The 14,762-nt window shown below is 41.0% G+C and overlaps 1 protein-coding gene across 1 annotated transcript; it reads right to left on the reverse strand.

Annotated features, from left to right (window-relative positions):
- Positions 1–1,417: 1,417 nt before the first annotated feature.
- Positions 1,418–8,090, reverse strand: LOC130054495 (uncharacterized). The gene is made up of 3 exons (XM_056164459.1): positions 7,545–8,090; positions 2,676–2,784; positions 1,418–1,491 (listed from the first exon to the last, which is right to left on the reverse strand). The coding sequence occupies exons 1-3, from the start codon at positions 8,088–8,090 to the stop codon at positions 1,418–1,420; spliced, it is 729 nt and encodes a 242-aa protein (XP_056020434.1).
- Positions 8,091–14,762: the final 6,672 nt, after the last annotated feature.

Below are 14,762 nucleotides of genomic sequence, written 5' to 3' on the forward strand. Positions count from 1 at the left end.
TGGTTCCAAAGAAATTGGCCGGTTTGCACAGAGTCCGGAGTGCAGAATGTTGACAAGAATGAGAGTTGCTTCCCTTGTATTCACTATCTATGCATACGTGTGTAATGATTGCTAACGTTTTAATATAAAATCACAAAAGAATTCAAAATGTAAAATATAAATATCAGTGTTTTATTGTCGTCCTCATTTGAAAAAGTTTCAATTTTTATTAAACAGTTTAAAATCTGGGAATTATTCGCGCAATTTTCTGTTGGTAAATTGTCGATTTCGTCTACATCATCGCCGTTATCAGGTGCTACATTATGTACGTTCGTCAAGTTTGTGTTGTGTTCGTTTAAAATTTGTCTTTCCCAGCTTTCATTGTAAATGTATCGCTTTCAACTGTCTCAATTTGTGAAACGGAAACTAATACAATGCCGAGTGATCGACCGGACATTGCGAGTTATGCTAACTAACTGCATATCATCACTGTCTGACTTGCCGTAGAGCTCCGAGAAGTCCACGAGGGGAAACCCTGCTTTTAAAAAACATAACGGAATTGTTGCCGATTTTGTTTCATTCCAAGAATGTATCGAATCCATCGATTAATTGAATTTTGTCTTTTAATGTCAGTTCTCGTCTCTGTCGTTAGGGGGAGGGCACCATTACCTCGAGCGTGGTGCTGTCATAATTGAAAAGTGCACCCCATAAAAATCAGGTTTTATTTTAAACTGATCGCGACTCATCGCCAGTTGCACTCTTTTACTTACCTGTGGCTTCTCTTGAGACACCTTTTGTGTACACCGCGTGTGATCGACTGAATACCGACAGGTTGGTCATCGTGGGGTGGCTGGTTTAAATGCGATAATTAGAGCTAATTACGAGCAGTTGGGACCTTGTGTACACCGAATACAATTGACCACAACAATTAGGGTGGTGTATCATCGAGGGGCCGGTTTACAAGGATAATTAAAGTTAATTGATAGCAGTTGGGACTGTGTGAGCCGGCCGATATACAGAATACGCAGTATCCGGAGTACAGGGAATTATTAATAAAGGATTTGTTAAAGAAATGTTATAGACTATATTTTATGGCCAGAATTGACAGAGCACCGGAGTACTCAGAGGCCGGTTTGGACAAATTATACTGTATATTATAATTGTAAGTAAACTGAGGCAATACATGTGGTTATGTCTTTAACTAGTAACCGTAGCCAAATTCAGAGAATTCAAACAGCATTATAACTCTAAACTTCGATGATTTGAAAGTGTTGCATTGTAATTCATCTAGTCTAAGGGAGATAACTGTAATATCTGCTTTCATGCTCTCTACAGTCTGAACTTATGAGAAAATTGAATACTTCTCTTGAATCTTCTTTGGAAAATTCCCATGGATTACTACATCTCAGCAAGATCACAGTTATATTTATTAAAGCGTTCAGCCTCTACCAGCACTCCAGCAGGTAATGATGGGCTGAGGAAAAGTCATATATCCAGCATCAACCACTGTCTCTACAAATATCCAGCAATCTGTTATGAATTAAACTTCAGAATGTAAATGAGGCTGATATGAGTCACAAATATTGCCAGCTAGTGAACGTCAAGACCATCAGGAAAAATGAGTCTCCACGTGCCACCCTTGTTTAGAGCAATAGGTAACCACTGACCTGGACAGTGCTGCTGGTCAAGCGGCATATTCCATCTACCAGGGCGGGCTTCTGGAAAAAAAACCATTGACACCTGTCACTAGTCCAAGAGGATAAAAATGAGTTCAACAAGAGGCCCAGGGCCACATCGCTCACCTGAGTCACCTTGGCTCACATTTAAAGATTTTCCCTATATATTTGTATGCAAAACTTGTGACCCCATTCTACCCCTGCGGCTATGATTTGATCAAACTGAAATCTGAAATATGTCAGAAAGCTTTCAGGTAAATATCAGCTTTTTTGGCTCAGTGGTCCTTGAGAAGATTTTTCAAGATTTTTCTATATATTGGCATTTAAAAATTTGATCCCCTATTGTAGCCCCATCCAACCCCCGGGGGGCCTTGATTTTAACTAACTTGAATCTGTATTATATCAGGAAGCTTTGAAGTACATCTCAGCTTTTCTGGCTCAGTGGTTCTTGAGAGGAAGATTTTGAAAGATTTATCCTATATATTTGTATGTAAAACTTTGACCCCCTATTGTGGCCCCATCCAACCACCGGGGGGGCCATGCTTTGAACAAACTTGAATCTGCATTATGTCAGGAAGCTTTCATGTCAATCTCAGCTTTTCTGGACCAGTGGTTCTTGAGAAGAAAATTTTTTAAATGACCCCACCCTATTTTTGCATTTTTGCGATTGTCTTCCCTTTGAAAGGGACATGGCCCTTCATTTGAACAAACTTGAAAGCCCTTTACCTAAGGATGCTTTGTGGCAAGTTTGGTTGAAATTGGCCTAGCGGTTCTTGAGAAGAAGTCGAAAATGTGAAAAGTTTACGACGACGACAGACAACGAACAAAATTTGATCAGAAAAGCTTACTTGAGCCTTTGGCTCAGGTGAGCTGAAAAGCATCAAGTCTAGGTCCCCATTTTTGCCAAAAAATACATGCAACATAAAACAAAACCTGTATATACATGTATAACAATAATATCTGTAATTTAATTACTTATAAAGAGTCAGACTTCTGAATCCTGTTTGTGATTCTACTTACCATCAACTGTTCGAAGGCCGATTCTGAATACCCGTAATTTCAGTTGGATTGTAGGAATGCAGTAAATTGAGTACTGCTGTCTGCCGACTGACCAGACTTCAGTCACCACCTATAAGGGAAAAAAACCTCACATGATTAATGAACATATTTGATACATATTTTCAATAGTATGTTCCTATTGCGATTAAAGAGCTTGAAATATTAGAATAATGAACTGCGTTTCATCTACTACCTCTAGATATGCATATGCCCTACCATGGAACAAGATCCCGATGAATGTAAAAACATAACAATATAAACAAGAGGCCCAGTGGCCACATCGCTCACCTGAGCCACATTGGCTCTGCTGTTGTTCAGGGTCAACACCAAAGTATAACAAGGTCTTGCCATAAACATGATAAAGAATTCATATTCAAAACAGTGCTCCAAGTCACATCTACTATCAGGTCACAAAATGGCCACCTAGAAAAATTTCTCGTCGCCATTTTCATATATCTAGTCGCCATGTTCAAAATTTCTACTTGCCATGGTAAAAGATTTTGTAAATAAGATCTACAAGTTTTTTTTTTAATTTGAATATCTTTCAAGAAAAAAATCAACACCCATGTATGCGATTTGTTTGTTTTATTTTTAAACTGAATAGAAATGTGCTGTGAAACATGCTGGATGCTAACAAGTCAAGTATTTACTCTGGCAAAAGTTGTATTGCATTGGGCCATCCTGTATATTTTACAGTACGCTTCTGGGGAAGAAAACCTAGCGTTCCAAACAAGGATTTACTTTAAAGTCCTCAACTAGAAAACTGACACGGTCAGCAAGGGCCCCGCCGAGGGTTATTAGAGGAAAGTGACATCTGTATTTGATATAGCAATGTTTGGGGCTGGTATATATGTTAGAATTAATAATATATAAAGATACACTGGAATGCCAATTTGTGAAAAAGGAATCATGAAGCATATTTTTGAGAGACTAATGCAATTTAAATTACTTCTGTTTGACACACTCATGACATCCACTCAAACACAACAGAGTGCAACAAAATCCCATTGTAATAGGGGACTCAAAATGGATAACTGGTACAAAATATGGTACATATTATTAGAAAAGGATTATGAATTTGACATATTGATGTCTTGGAAAAGGAAATTCTGACATCGTGGCTCTAAGCGTTTTCAAACACATTGTCATTTGATAAAAGTGTTCTACATTTTTAAAAACAGAGATTAATATGTCTTTACATACATAGGTGAGAAAGTTTCCATTATTCCTAGCCGAGACATACCATGTATGCGCAAAAAATGCATAAGTAAATATCAAAATACTCACATAGAAAATGTGGACGAAGCGCCGCGAAACACGCCATTTCGAGATTTTCACCGACGAAAGCTCGGTAACAGTAATGAATAAGGTACACTCATTTTGTATCTATTTTGTGACTTTCTTTATCAAAAGGAACAGTTCTCTAATGTGTAACGTGCAATTGCTACATAATTCAATAACTTGAAGCATGAAGCAGTTTCACTTTGCAACCGGATATAAGAAATTTTATTTCGTATTCCGACCCCGATCGAAAGTTGTTGACTGGGAATGACGTGTTTTAATTCAATATACATGTAACATCAAGCATTTCTTATATTACATAAAAAAAAAACAAATAAATACACATACACAAAATTTGAAAACTACGATAAAAACTGTTTGAGTTATCGTGTCACAAAGAAAGTGTTGACGGACAGACGGACGGACGGTCGAACGGACGGACAATGTGATTACTATAGGGCTTCCCGCATTTCATGCGGGGCCCTAATAAGTGGGCCTTCACTGCTTATGCGAATAAGAGCTTCTACTTTTGTTGGATATTTTACTGAACAATCAGTACCAGCATCAATAAGAACACTACATCCCGAGTTTGTAATTGTCTGTGAAAATTAGCTGCAACAGTTGCCTCGCTCGACTTACTGCTAATAATGCAGTCAAGGACAAAGACGTGTCTCTTACTGTTACCGTGAATAGTCACACTTCCACATCTGAAAGATGTACACCAGGTCGTGGTGAAATCGGACAATGGGTGTCCAGAAATGGTGGACGTTGCTGGCTGATTGGCCTCACAAATTCTGCAAAATATTTTGCAATCTCTATATCAACCATGAAAATGCCTTATCAAGACTGAGGTTCTTCCTTTACTTTTGCATTTTTCTTTAGACACAGAGCGATTAAGAAAAATAATAAAAACGCAAAAAAATTGATGGAATTCGGCCGGATCAAAAACATTATTTCTTAAATCTTTTTTTTTTCACGTCTAAAAATAAGAACTACTTAAATCTATTCCCTTGGCTCGTCCGGTAATGCAAACCATGATGACCCCCCCCCCCCCCACTGATAACCAGCCATGCCATTTCATGACTGAAAAATCAGTAATTATAATTCTAGTTTTGTGAATAAATTTCAATGTATCCTTACAAAAACAGTGGAGAGGGTCTCAAATATGTTGCAATTTATTCAATATTATTTGAGAGTGCTGAAATATTTCATCATTGTGTTACAACTAGGATTATGTACAATATTATAAATTTTGTTCAAATTTTCTCTTCTAAAGCATGCCATTGCTGCAAGGAGATTATTATATGAATTTCATTTTTAAAAATCAAATAGGTGTGTATTAGTGACTTGGAAAGATAGAAAGTAAAAATAGGGAAAGTAGCCTCTATTTTCGAGAGCATACAGTTCAGAAGAAGTCTCGGGTCAAAGGTTAAGTAAGTCACCGTGAAGGCGGCAGAAATAAAATGTATAGGTATAAAAATATTTCAATCCCATTCATGTATACGTTTTGTTTTAATGACTTGATATAAAAGTTTAAACCATGGGAGAAAACTAGAATGGGCTGTTTCTGCTGCCTAATTTTAGTCATATACTGAGTATTTGGCAAATATATATTGTTTAAATTAAACCTGATCAAAGCATGAACATTACAAAATATGTACATACCTAAGTAGCTGCGCTCGCTCAAACGGTAGCACCGTCAACATATTATTGATTATCGCACTTGAAACAACAGATGCATTGCTCGACTGCCCCTGACACAATTCTACAAACATACAGTTTACCAGAGGACGGATCATCTAGGGACGGTTCAACTGTAGGACGGATAAACCTGACACCGGATGGTCTGACATGGATGCAATTCGAGGAGTTCCGATTGATATGGATGGCATTCAACCGTCCGAATTTACTCTTACTTTACTCTCACATAAGGCTGTGAATATTTTGGCTTTAATGATTAAGTTTTCTTTTTTCTATTTAAGTAACAAAAACGCTGACCGGTAAATATTTCTTCAAAACAGTCAATTTCATCTATTCACAGGTGACCCCCCATAACATCACTGCATACAATATTTTCCGTTCCATTTTCTGTTCCGCGTTTTAGCAACACCCATGAAATTTGAAAAACCCGTCTGTCCTGAATATTTCTTTCATGGAACTCAGGCTAAACCAAATAACCAGAGGAATCTAAATAAATGGTACCTACGTGTCATAGTACTGTACCCGACAGTCATTTTCGCTAAGTATCCGCAAATATAAGCTTTCTGTCTGATCACGCTGATTCGGCATCCATCTTCGTTTCCGCTGCAAGTGTCTTCTGCTTCATCAAGAAAGACAACTCTTGTTTTAGCAATCGCACACTCTCGGGCCTTTCCGGCAGGTGAAATACAACACATTCATATTCCCGAGCTTACGGAATGACCCGAGAAGTTCCTTTCAAGATTTTTTTTTTTTTGGTGGCGGATCAAGAAAATTTTGCAACCAAAGAGAAGGAAGGGGAGATCTTTTTATATGACACCCCCCCCCCCCCCCCAACTACCATAACCAAAGGGGGGTTGGGGTACACGTACTCCCGTATCTTTTAGATCTGCAAACGTAAATTCTAAAAAATCTAAATTGTATAGGCTATAACATCTAAATATAAATTGAAAAAAAATGTCAGCGTACATTTTCATTCTTGACACCCCTCCCCCATTTTTACTCACCCATGGCGTGACGCCATTGTGCAACATGATTTCAGGTTTGCTCCTATATATATGTGTAATCTTCAATATATTTTCAAAATTTCTACAATAGCGGATCTGGACCTTTTTTTTAAATGAGAGAGATGCAACCCAAGTGTGTACCTTTTTCTCCTACCCCCCCCCCCCCCCCCCCCCCCCTGTAAACGTGGAGATCCCAAAATGGCAAAAATGGACTATTTAAAAAACAAACATAGGTGCATGCCTATAAACAAAATTGATATGTTTTATTTTAAATCAAGCCCCGCTACTCCCCCCCCCCACCCCTCCCCATCCACCCCGTCCCGCTAGATCCGCCACTGCTGTACAACAATATGCGATCAAGAGAGTAATTCATTCACTTTTTTGTATAGAAATATAATCAAGTGGCGTAGCGACCTTTGCACAACACCACAAATGAATACACAGAATTTTCATTGTTCATCTTTTATAGATCCCTTTTGTTTTTATAATTTTAATGTCAAACTTCATACTATCAATTCAAAGCAATATCAAATCATTTACAAAAAGTCAAACCAAAACTGGAGAAAGTTTCTGAGGTCAGTATAATTCAATTTGTGGAAAAAAAAGAAAGATTTCATACAGAAAATTGAGACGGACTGTTTGATTTTCGTTCAAGGTAATTTGATCAATAATTATTTAAATTATGTTGCTAAAAGTAGAATGAGATATTTTTATTTTCTAATTGCCTCGATATTATTTATTTTGTTTTTTTATTCATTTTTACTTTCTTTTGGATATGACCTTAAAAACGGAGGTCCCACTTTGGCGAGCATCCAACTTTTCGTTGAGGGAAGTAAACGTATACTTTATCCCCTTCTTTGAATTTCTCATACGACATTTTCATATCGTGATAATGTTTCTGTCTAAACATTGCGCCCTCTGCATGGCGTCTGACCAAAGCATGTGCTCTTTCCATCCGATCTTTTAAGATCCATACCCATTCATTCCTAGGTACTTCTTTCCAAGAGGATGGCATATCAAACATGATTTCTAGAGGGGTCGTGACCTCCCTACCTAACATGAGCATGTTTGGACTATAGCCAGTGGATTCATGCTGAGACGCTCTGTAGGCCATCATCACGTATGGAAGGCTTTCATCCCAGTCCCGATGGTTTTCATCCACATAGGCACTTAGCATGGTGGCCAGTGTTTTGTTGAAACGTTCCACCATACCATCAGACTGCGGATGATATGATGTTGTTCGTGTCTTCCGGATCTGAAGAAGCTTGCATACCTCGGCAAAAAGAAAACTCTCGTACTGTCTCCCTTGATCTGAATGTATAGTTACAGGACACCCGAATCTGCAGATTACTTCATTGGTGACAATTTTAGCAACTGTTTGTGCTTCCATATTTCGCATTGGAAACGCCTCAGTCCACTTAGTGAAATAATCTGAAATGCATAGGTCCCAGCCTTGTTTACCCATACCTTATAGGTTTCATTGCTGTGTGTGATTAGGATAGGTAATCCTGAAAACTATTTGTATATATTGAAAAGTTGGATGCTCGCCAAAGTTCACGTCCTACTGGCGCGGACCATTCAAGATAATGGCAAAGGTGTCAGAGGTCTTGTACAAAGTAAACTGTGGTCGGAACGGGAAAGAGCAGGTTGTACATTGTGACCGCATGAAAACTTGTAAATCTCAAGTTCTGAGAGGTGAGGAAGAAATGCAGAATATTGCAGACAATGCCGAACAACCAGATGATCAGTTTGAGCCCGAGGTTATTGATGACAGTCAGTCACAGATAGAGGTCGCTGATGAGTTAGCTGGCAATTACAAGCCAAAGCGAGACAGACGTGTCCCGGTTTGGATGAGGGATTACGTTTCCGAATAGAACAGTACACACTAGTACCTATATACATGTAGATATTTAGTTTGTTGATGTGCAGTAGTACCATTGGTCTGTTTTAGTATGAATAAGATAGTATTTTGTTTGAAATAAGCATAATTGTGACATGATATTTCTTTATCCAATGGTCAAATATTATATTTTACAGATTCAGTATGGTGAACACTAAGACAACACCCCGAAAGGCTAAAGAGATATGCCCTGTGTGTTTTACAGAGCTAGATGACAAAGAAGCTTGGTCAAAGCATGTACTTAGTTGTGCCAGCAGCGTTCTGGTTTGTAAAGCTTGTCATGTATCCTTTAAGAAAAAAGAGTACTTACAGAAACACATGCGACACAAACACCCCGGTACTTCTTCCACATCATCAAAGAGAATAGCTGAGGATGAAGACAGTGACTGGGATGTAGACCCTGAGGTCCAGGTTGGAGAAGAGGGAGTCGAGGCCACAGAGAAGGAGATGGAAACTGGACCGTCCTTGTCTGGTAATGAAGAACTGATTACTGGCCGTGTTATTCGCAAAAGAACATCTCCAAGTCCTTACCTCCAGAAAAGTCACTAGTCGGGAAGAGGAAGTAGTACAGAGGAAGAGTGTTGATACTGGTATTCGGACAGTCTCGTATGAACCCATCCGAGTGAATAAGCCAGCAGATATGAAAGAACAGGGTACTCAGACAGATGGATACCATCGACGGGTCAAAGAAGTCGTCATCACTAAGTATCATGAAAACGGACAAAAAGTCAAGCGAATAAGAAAGAGTGAAGAGGTTTTTTTTAATATGTAAAAGATTATCTGCAGCCGTACTGTAACATTAAAAGACAGTTGTTTCATTGTTGTGACATATCCAATGCTATGCTTGTTCAAATTTCAATCACCAGGAAGGTGCGAAAAATTCATCACTCATCTTGTACATTCTTCATGTTTGTTTACTCATCTATTTTAAATAAAGATTACCATGTATATTGTATCATGTGAGGACACATGAGGCATCGAGGCGTGGGTAATGTGACAAATTGAGATCGGGTTCGGGATGTATCATAACCTGTTGGAGGCTAAATATAACGCTTACGTCAACCGGGCTTTATCGTAGGGCATTACGATAGCATCCGAGGGTAGTTCGGGTGCTCAGTAGTATAAATACGCGCGTTCTGGCAATAGATCGCAGTTCATTTTTCGGAGCTCGACAGGAGAGAAGGTGCGACAATATTTAATACGGTGTGTATTAATGTAATTAAGTATACGGTGGCGAGTATACTGGTCTAGAGGATAATAATAAAGTATTTCCTCTGTTATTGCCTTATTGGTGTCGAGATTTGTCCGGTTGTAGTAGGACGTACATACTACACAAGTATCTGTCCGGTAGTGGATACAGACTAGCATAGGTCCCAGCCTTGTTTACCCATACCTTATAGGTTTCATTGCTGTGTGTGATTAGGATAGGTAATCCTGAAAACTATTTGTATATATTGACTCGTTATCTTAGTTGTTCATTTGTTTTAAATACATATTCATTCATCAATAATCATACTTTCCCCAGACTGGTCCGAATCATCGAACCTAAACACGTTACACTTTCTTTTGGGAATGACCTTAAAAACGGAGGTCCCACATCGCGGCAGGCATTGACACACTAACGAACCTTCACTGCTACGACCCTGAGCGTTAAGTATAGGTCTAAATTTGTGGTACCTCACGTACAGCTGGTGACATCTCAAAAGGAGTGACAAATTCTCGACCGAAAATTCATGTTCCCGGCCTTTTCCGGAAAGACCCGAGAAGTTGTTATTGCTTTCAAGATATAAGATACAGATTTTAAAAGAACTTTTTGTACCAAACAAAGTGAGAGAAAATAGAAGACCCCGAAATGACAAAAGAAAATAAAAAAAAATTGTCTAAAATGTTGAACCATAGGGGGTTGAGAGGCAATTATCGTGCCTTCTACGTCTAACTTCTCTTGCAGCGAAACAAAATTATAAAAAATTCAAAGTGTCATTGACTAGCGTGCAGTTTTACCTGTGAAAATTCCCTCCACATTTTAACCCCCCCCCCCCTCGGTTGTGTATCAGAATATTTTCAGTTAAAGGATTACCCCCCCCCCCTCCTATACAGGGGCGGATCCGAAACATTTACCAAGGGAGGTACGCGACACTATATTGCACTTTTTCCGCCAATGAAGTTTCCTTTTAAAAACAATATCTGCTTTTTAAAATCTACCAAAAGGAGGGGGGGTTAAACCCCTGGTCCGTTATTTCCCGCCCCTTTAGATCCGCCACTGATTAGCAGCAATACGCGATCAAGAGAGTGATCTATTCAGGTAGTTAAAAGTCAGGACCAGGAGTAGTTAAAATCAGGACCCACGGTAGCTAAAAGTCGGGACCCGGGGTACTTAAACGTCAGGATCCGGGGTTGTTCAAAGTCAGGACCCGGGGCAGTTAAAAGTCAGGACCCGGGGTAGTTAAAAGTAAGGACCCGGGGTATTTAAAAGTCAGGATCCGCGGTAGTTAAAAGTCAGGATCCGCGGTAGTTAAAAGTCAGGACTCGTGGTAGTTAAAAGTCAGGACCCAGGGTAGTTAAAAGTCAGGACTAGGGGTAGTTAAAAGTCAGGACCCGCGGTAGTTAAAAGTCAGGACCAGGGGTAGTTAAAAGCCAGGATCCGGAGTAGTTAAAAGGCAAGACCTGTGGTAGTTAAAAGTCAGGACCCACAGTAGTTAAAAGTCAGGACCCACAATAGTTAAAAGTCAGGACCCGCGGTAGTTAAAAGTCAGGACCAGGTGTAGTTAAAAGTCAGGACCAGGATTAGTTAAAATCAGGACCCACGGTAGTTAAAAGTCAGGAGCCGGGGTACTTAAACGCTAAGACCCGGGGTTGTTTAAAGTCAGGACCCAGGGCAGTTAAAAGTCAGGACCCGGGGTAGTTAAAAGTAAGGACCCGGGGCAGTTAAAAGTCAGGATCCGGGGTAGTTAAAAGTCAGGATCCGTGGTAGTTAAAAGTCAGGACCCGTGGTAGTTAAAAGTCAGGACCTTGGGTAGTTAAAATCAGGACTAGGGGTAGTTAAAAGTCAGGACCTTGGGTAGTTAAAATCAGGACTAGGGGTAGTTAAAAGTCAGGACCCGTGGTAGTTAAAATTCAGGACCAGGGGTAGTTAAAAGCCAGGATCCGGAGTAGTTAAAAGGCAAGACCTGTGGTAGTTAAAAGTCAGGACCCACAGTAGTTAAAAGTCAGGACCCGCGGTAGTTAAAAGTCAGGACCCGCGGTAGTTAAAAGTCAGGACTAGGTGTAGTTAAAAGTCAGGATCAGGATTAGTTAAAATCAGGACCCACGGTAGTTAAAAGTCAGGAGCCGGGGTAATTAAACGCCAGGACCCGGTGTTGTTCAAAGGTAGGACCCAGGGCAGTTAAAAGACAGGACCCGGTGTTGTTCAAAGTCAGGACCCGGGGCAGTTAAAAGTCAGGACAAGGGGTAGTTAAAAGTCAGGAGCCGTGGTAGTTAAAAGTCAGGAGCCGTGGTAGTTAAAAGTCAGGACCAGGGGGAGTTAAAAGTCAGGACCAGGAGTAGTTAAAAGTCAGGACCCACGGTTCTTCAAAGTCAGGACCCGGGGCAGTTAAAAGTCAGGACCCGGGGCAGTTAAAGTCAGGACCCGGGACAGTCAAAAGTCAGGACCCGGGATAGTTAAGAGTCAGGACCCGCGGTAGTTAAAAGTCAGGACCCGTGGTAGTTAAAAGTCAGGACCCTGGGTAGTTAAAATTCAGGACTAATGGTAGTTAAAATTCAGGAACCGTGGTAGTTAAAAGTCAGGATCCGGGGCAGTTACAAGTCAGGACCCGATGTAGTTTAAAGTCAGGACCCGCGGTAGTTAAAAGTCAGGATCCTGGGTAGTTAAAAATCAGGATCCGGGGTAGTTAAAAGTCAGAACCAGTGGTAGTTAAAGTCAGGACCAGGGGTAATTAAATGTCAGGAGCCTTGGTATTTAAAAGTCAAGACCCAGGGCAGTTAATTGTCAGGACCTGTGATAGTTAAAAGTCAGGACCAGGGGTAGTTAAAAGTCAGGATCCGGGGTAGTTAAACGTCAGGACACGGGGTAGTTAAACGTCAGGACCCGGGGTTGTTAAATGTCAGAAGCCTGGGTAGTTAAAAGCCAGGACGAGGGGTAGTTAAAAGTCAGGACCCGGGGCAGTTAAAAGTCAGGACCCATGGTAGTTAAAAGTCAGGACCAGGGGTAGTTAAAAGTCAGGACCCGGGGTAGTTAAAAGTCAAGACCCGCAGTAGTTAAGGTCAGGAGCCGGGGTAGTTAAAAGTGAAGACCAGGGGTAGTTAAAAGTCAGGACCAGGAGTAGTTAAAAGTCAGGACCCACGGTAGTTAAAAGTCAGGAGCCGGGGTACTTAAACGTCAGGACCCGGGGTTGTTAAAAGTCAGGACCTGGGACAGTTAAAAGTCAGGACCAGGGATAGTTAAAAGTCAGGACCTGCGGTAGTTAAAAGTCAGGACCCGGGATAGTTAAAGTCAGGACTCGTGGTAGTTAAAGTCAGGAACCGTAGTTGTTAAAAGTCAGGACCCGGAGTAGTTAAAAGTCAGGTCCCGGGGTAGTTAAAAGCCAGGATCCGGGGTAGTTAAAAGGCAGAACCTGTGGTAGTTAAAATTCAGGATCCGGTGTAGTTAAAAGTCAGAATCCGCAGTAGTTAAAAGTCAGGACCTGCGGTAGTTAAAAGTCAGGACCAGGTGTAGTTAAAAGTCAGGACTAGGGGTAGTTAAAAGTCAGGACGAGGGGTAGTTAAAAGTCAGGACCCGGGGCAGTTATAAGTCAGGACCCGATGTAGTTTAAAATCAGGACCCGCGGTAGTTAAAAGTCAGGATCCTGGGTAGTTAAAAATCAGGATCCGGGGTAGTTAAAAGTCAGAACGAATGGTAGTTAAAGTCAGGACCAGGGGTAATTAAATGTCAGGAGCCTTGGTATTTAAAAGTCAAGACCCAGGGCAGTTAATCGTCAGGACCTGTGATACTTAAAAGTCAGGACCAGGGGTAGTTAAAAGTCAGGACCCGGGAGAGTCAAAAGTCAGGACCCGGGGTAGTTAAGAGTCAGGATCCGCGGTAGTTAAACGTCAGGACCCGTGGTAGTTAAAAGTCAGGACCCTGGGTAGTTAAAAGTCAGGACTAATGGTAGTTAAAATTCAGGAACCGTGGTAGTTAAAAGTCAGGACCCGGGGCAGTTACAAGTCAGGACCTGATGTAGTTTAAAGTCAGGACCCGCGGTAGTTAAAAGTCAGGATCCTGGGTAGTTAAAAATCAGGATCCGGGGTAGTTAAAAGTCAGAACCAGTGGTAGTTAAAGTCAGGACCAGGGGTAATTAAATGTCAGGAGCCTTGGTATTTAAAAGTCAAGACCCAGGACAGTTAATCGTCAGGACCTGTGATAGTTAAAAGTCAGGACCAGGGGTAGTTAAAAGTCAGGATCCGGGGTAGTTAAACGTCAGGACACGGGGTAGTTAAACGTCAGGACCAGGGGTAGTTAAACGTCAGGACCCGGGGTTGTTAAATGTCAAAAGCCTGGGTAGTTAAAAGCCAGGACGAGGGGTAGTTAAAAGTCAGGACCCGCGGTAGTTAAAAGTCAGGACCCATGGTTGTCAAAAGTCAGGACCCGGGGTAGTTAAAAGTCAGGACCAGGGGTAGTTAAAAGTCAGGACCCGGAGCAGTTAAAAGTCAGGACCCGTGGTAGTTAAAAGTCAGGACCCGGGGTAGTGAAAATTCAGAACCCGGGGTAGTTAAAAGTCAAGACCCGCAGTAGTTAAGGTCAGGAGCCGGGGTAGTTAAAAGTGAAGACCAGGGGGAGTTGAAAGTCAGGACCCGCGGTACTTAAAAGTCAGGATTAGAGGTAGTTAAAACCAGGAGTAGTTAAACGTCAGGATCCGGGGTTGTTAAAAGTCAGGACCCGGGGCAGTTAAAAGTCAGAGCCCGGTGTTGTTAAAAGTAAGGACCCGTGACAGTTAAAAGTCAGGACTCGGGGTAGTTAAAAGTCAGGACTCGCGGTAGTTAAAACTCAGGACCCGGGGTAGTTGAAATTCAGGATCCGTGGTATTTAAAAGCCAGGACCAGGGGTAGTAAAAAGTCAGGACGAGGGGTAGTTAAAAGTCTGGAGCCAGATAGTTAAAAGTCAGAACTCGCGGTACTTAAAAGTCAGGA

Source organism: Ostrea edulis, chromosome 5, assembly GCF_947568905.1.
Source record: "Ostrea edulis chromosome 5, xbOstEdul1.1, whole genome shotgun sequence".
Lineage (NCBI taxonomy): Eukaryota > Metazoa > Mollusca > Bivalvia > Ostreida > Ostreidae > Ostrea > Ostrea edulis.

Coding starts and splice junctions, on each gene's coding strand:
- LOC130054495 (XM_056164459.1), bottom strand. CDS start 8,090: ATGGAAGCACAAACAGTTGCTAAAATTGTCACCAATGAAGTAATCTGC. Junction 2,785..7,544: donor AATTCAAAGAAGGGGATAAA/GTATACGTTTAC, acceptor TTTCCCTTATAG/GTGGTGACTGAAGTCTGGTC. Junction 1,492..2,675: donor CGGCCTTCGAACAGTTGATG/GTAAGTAGAATC, acceptor GGATATTTGTAG/AGACAGTGGTTGATGCTGGA.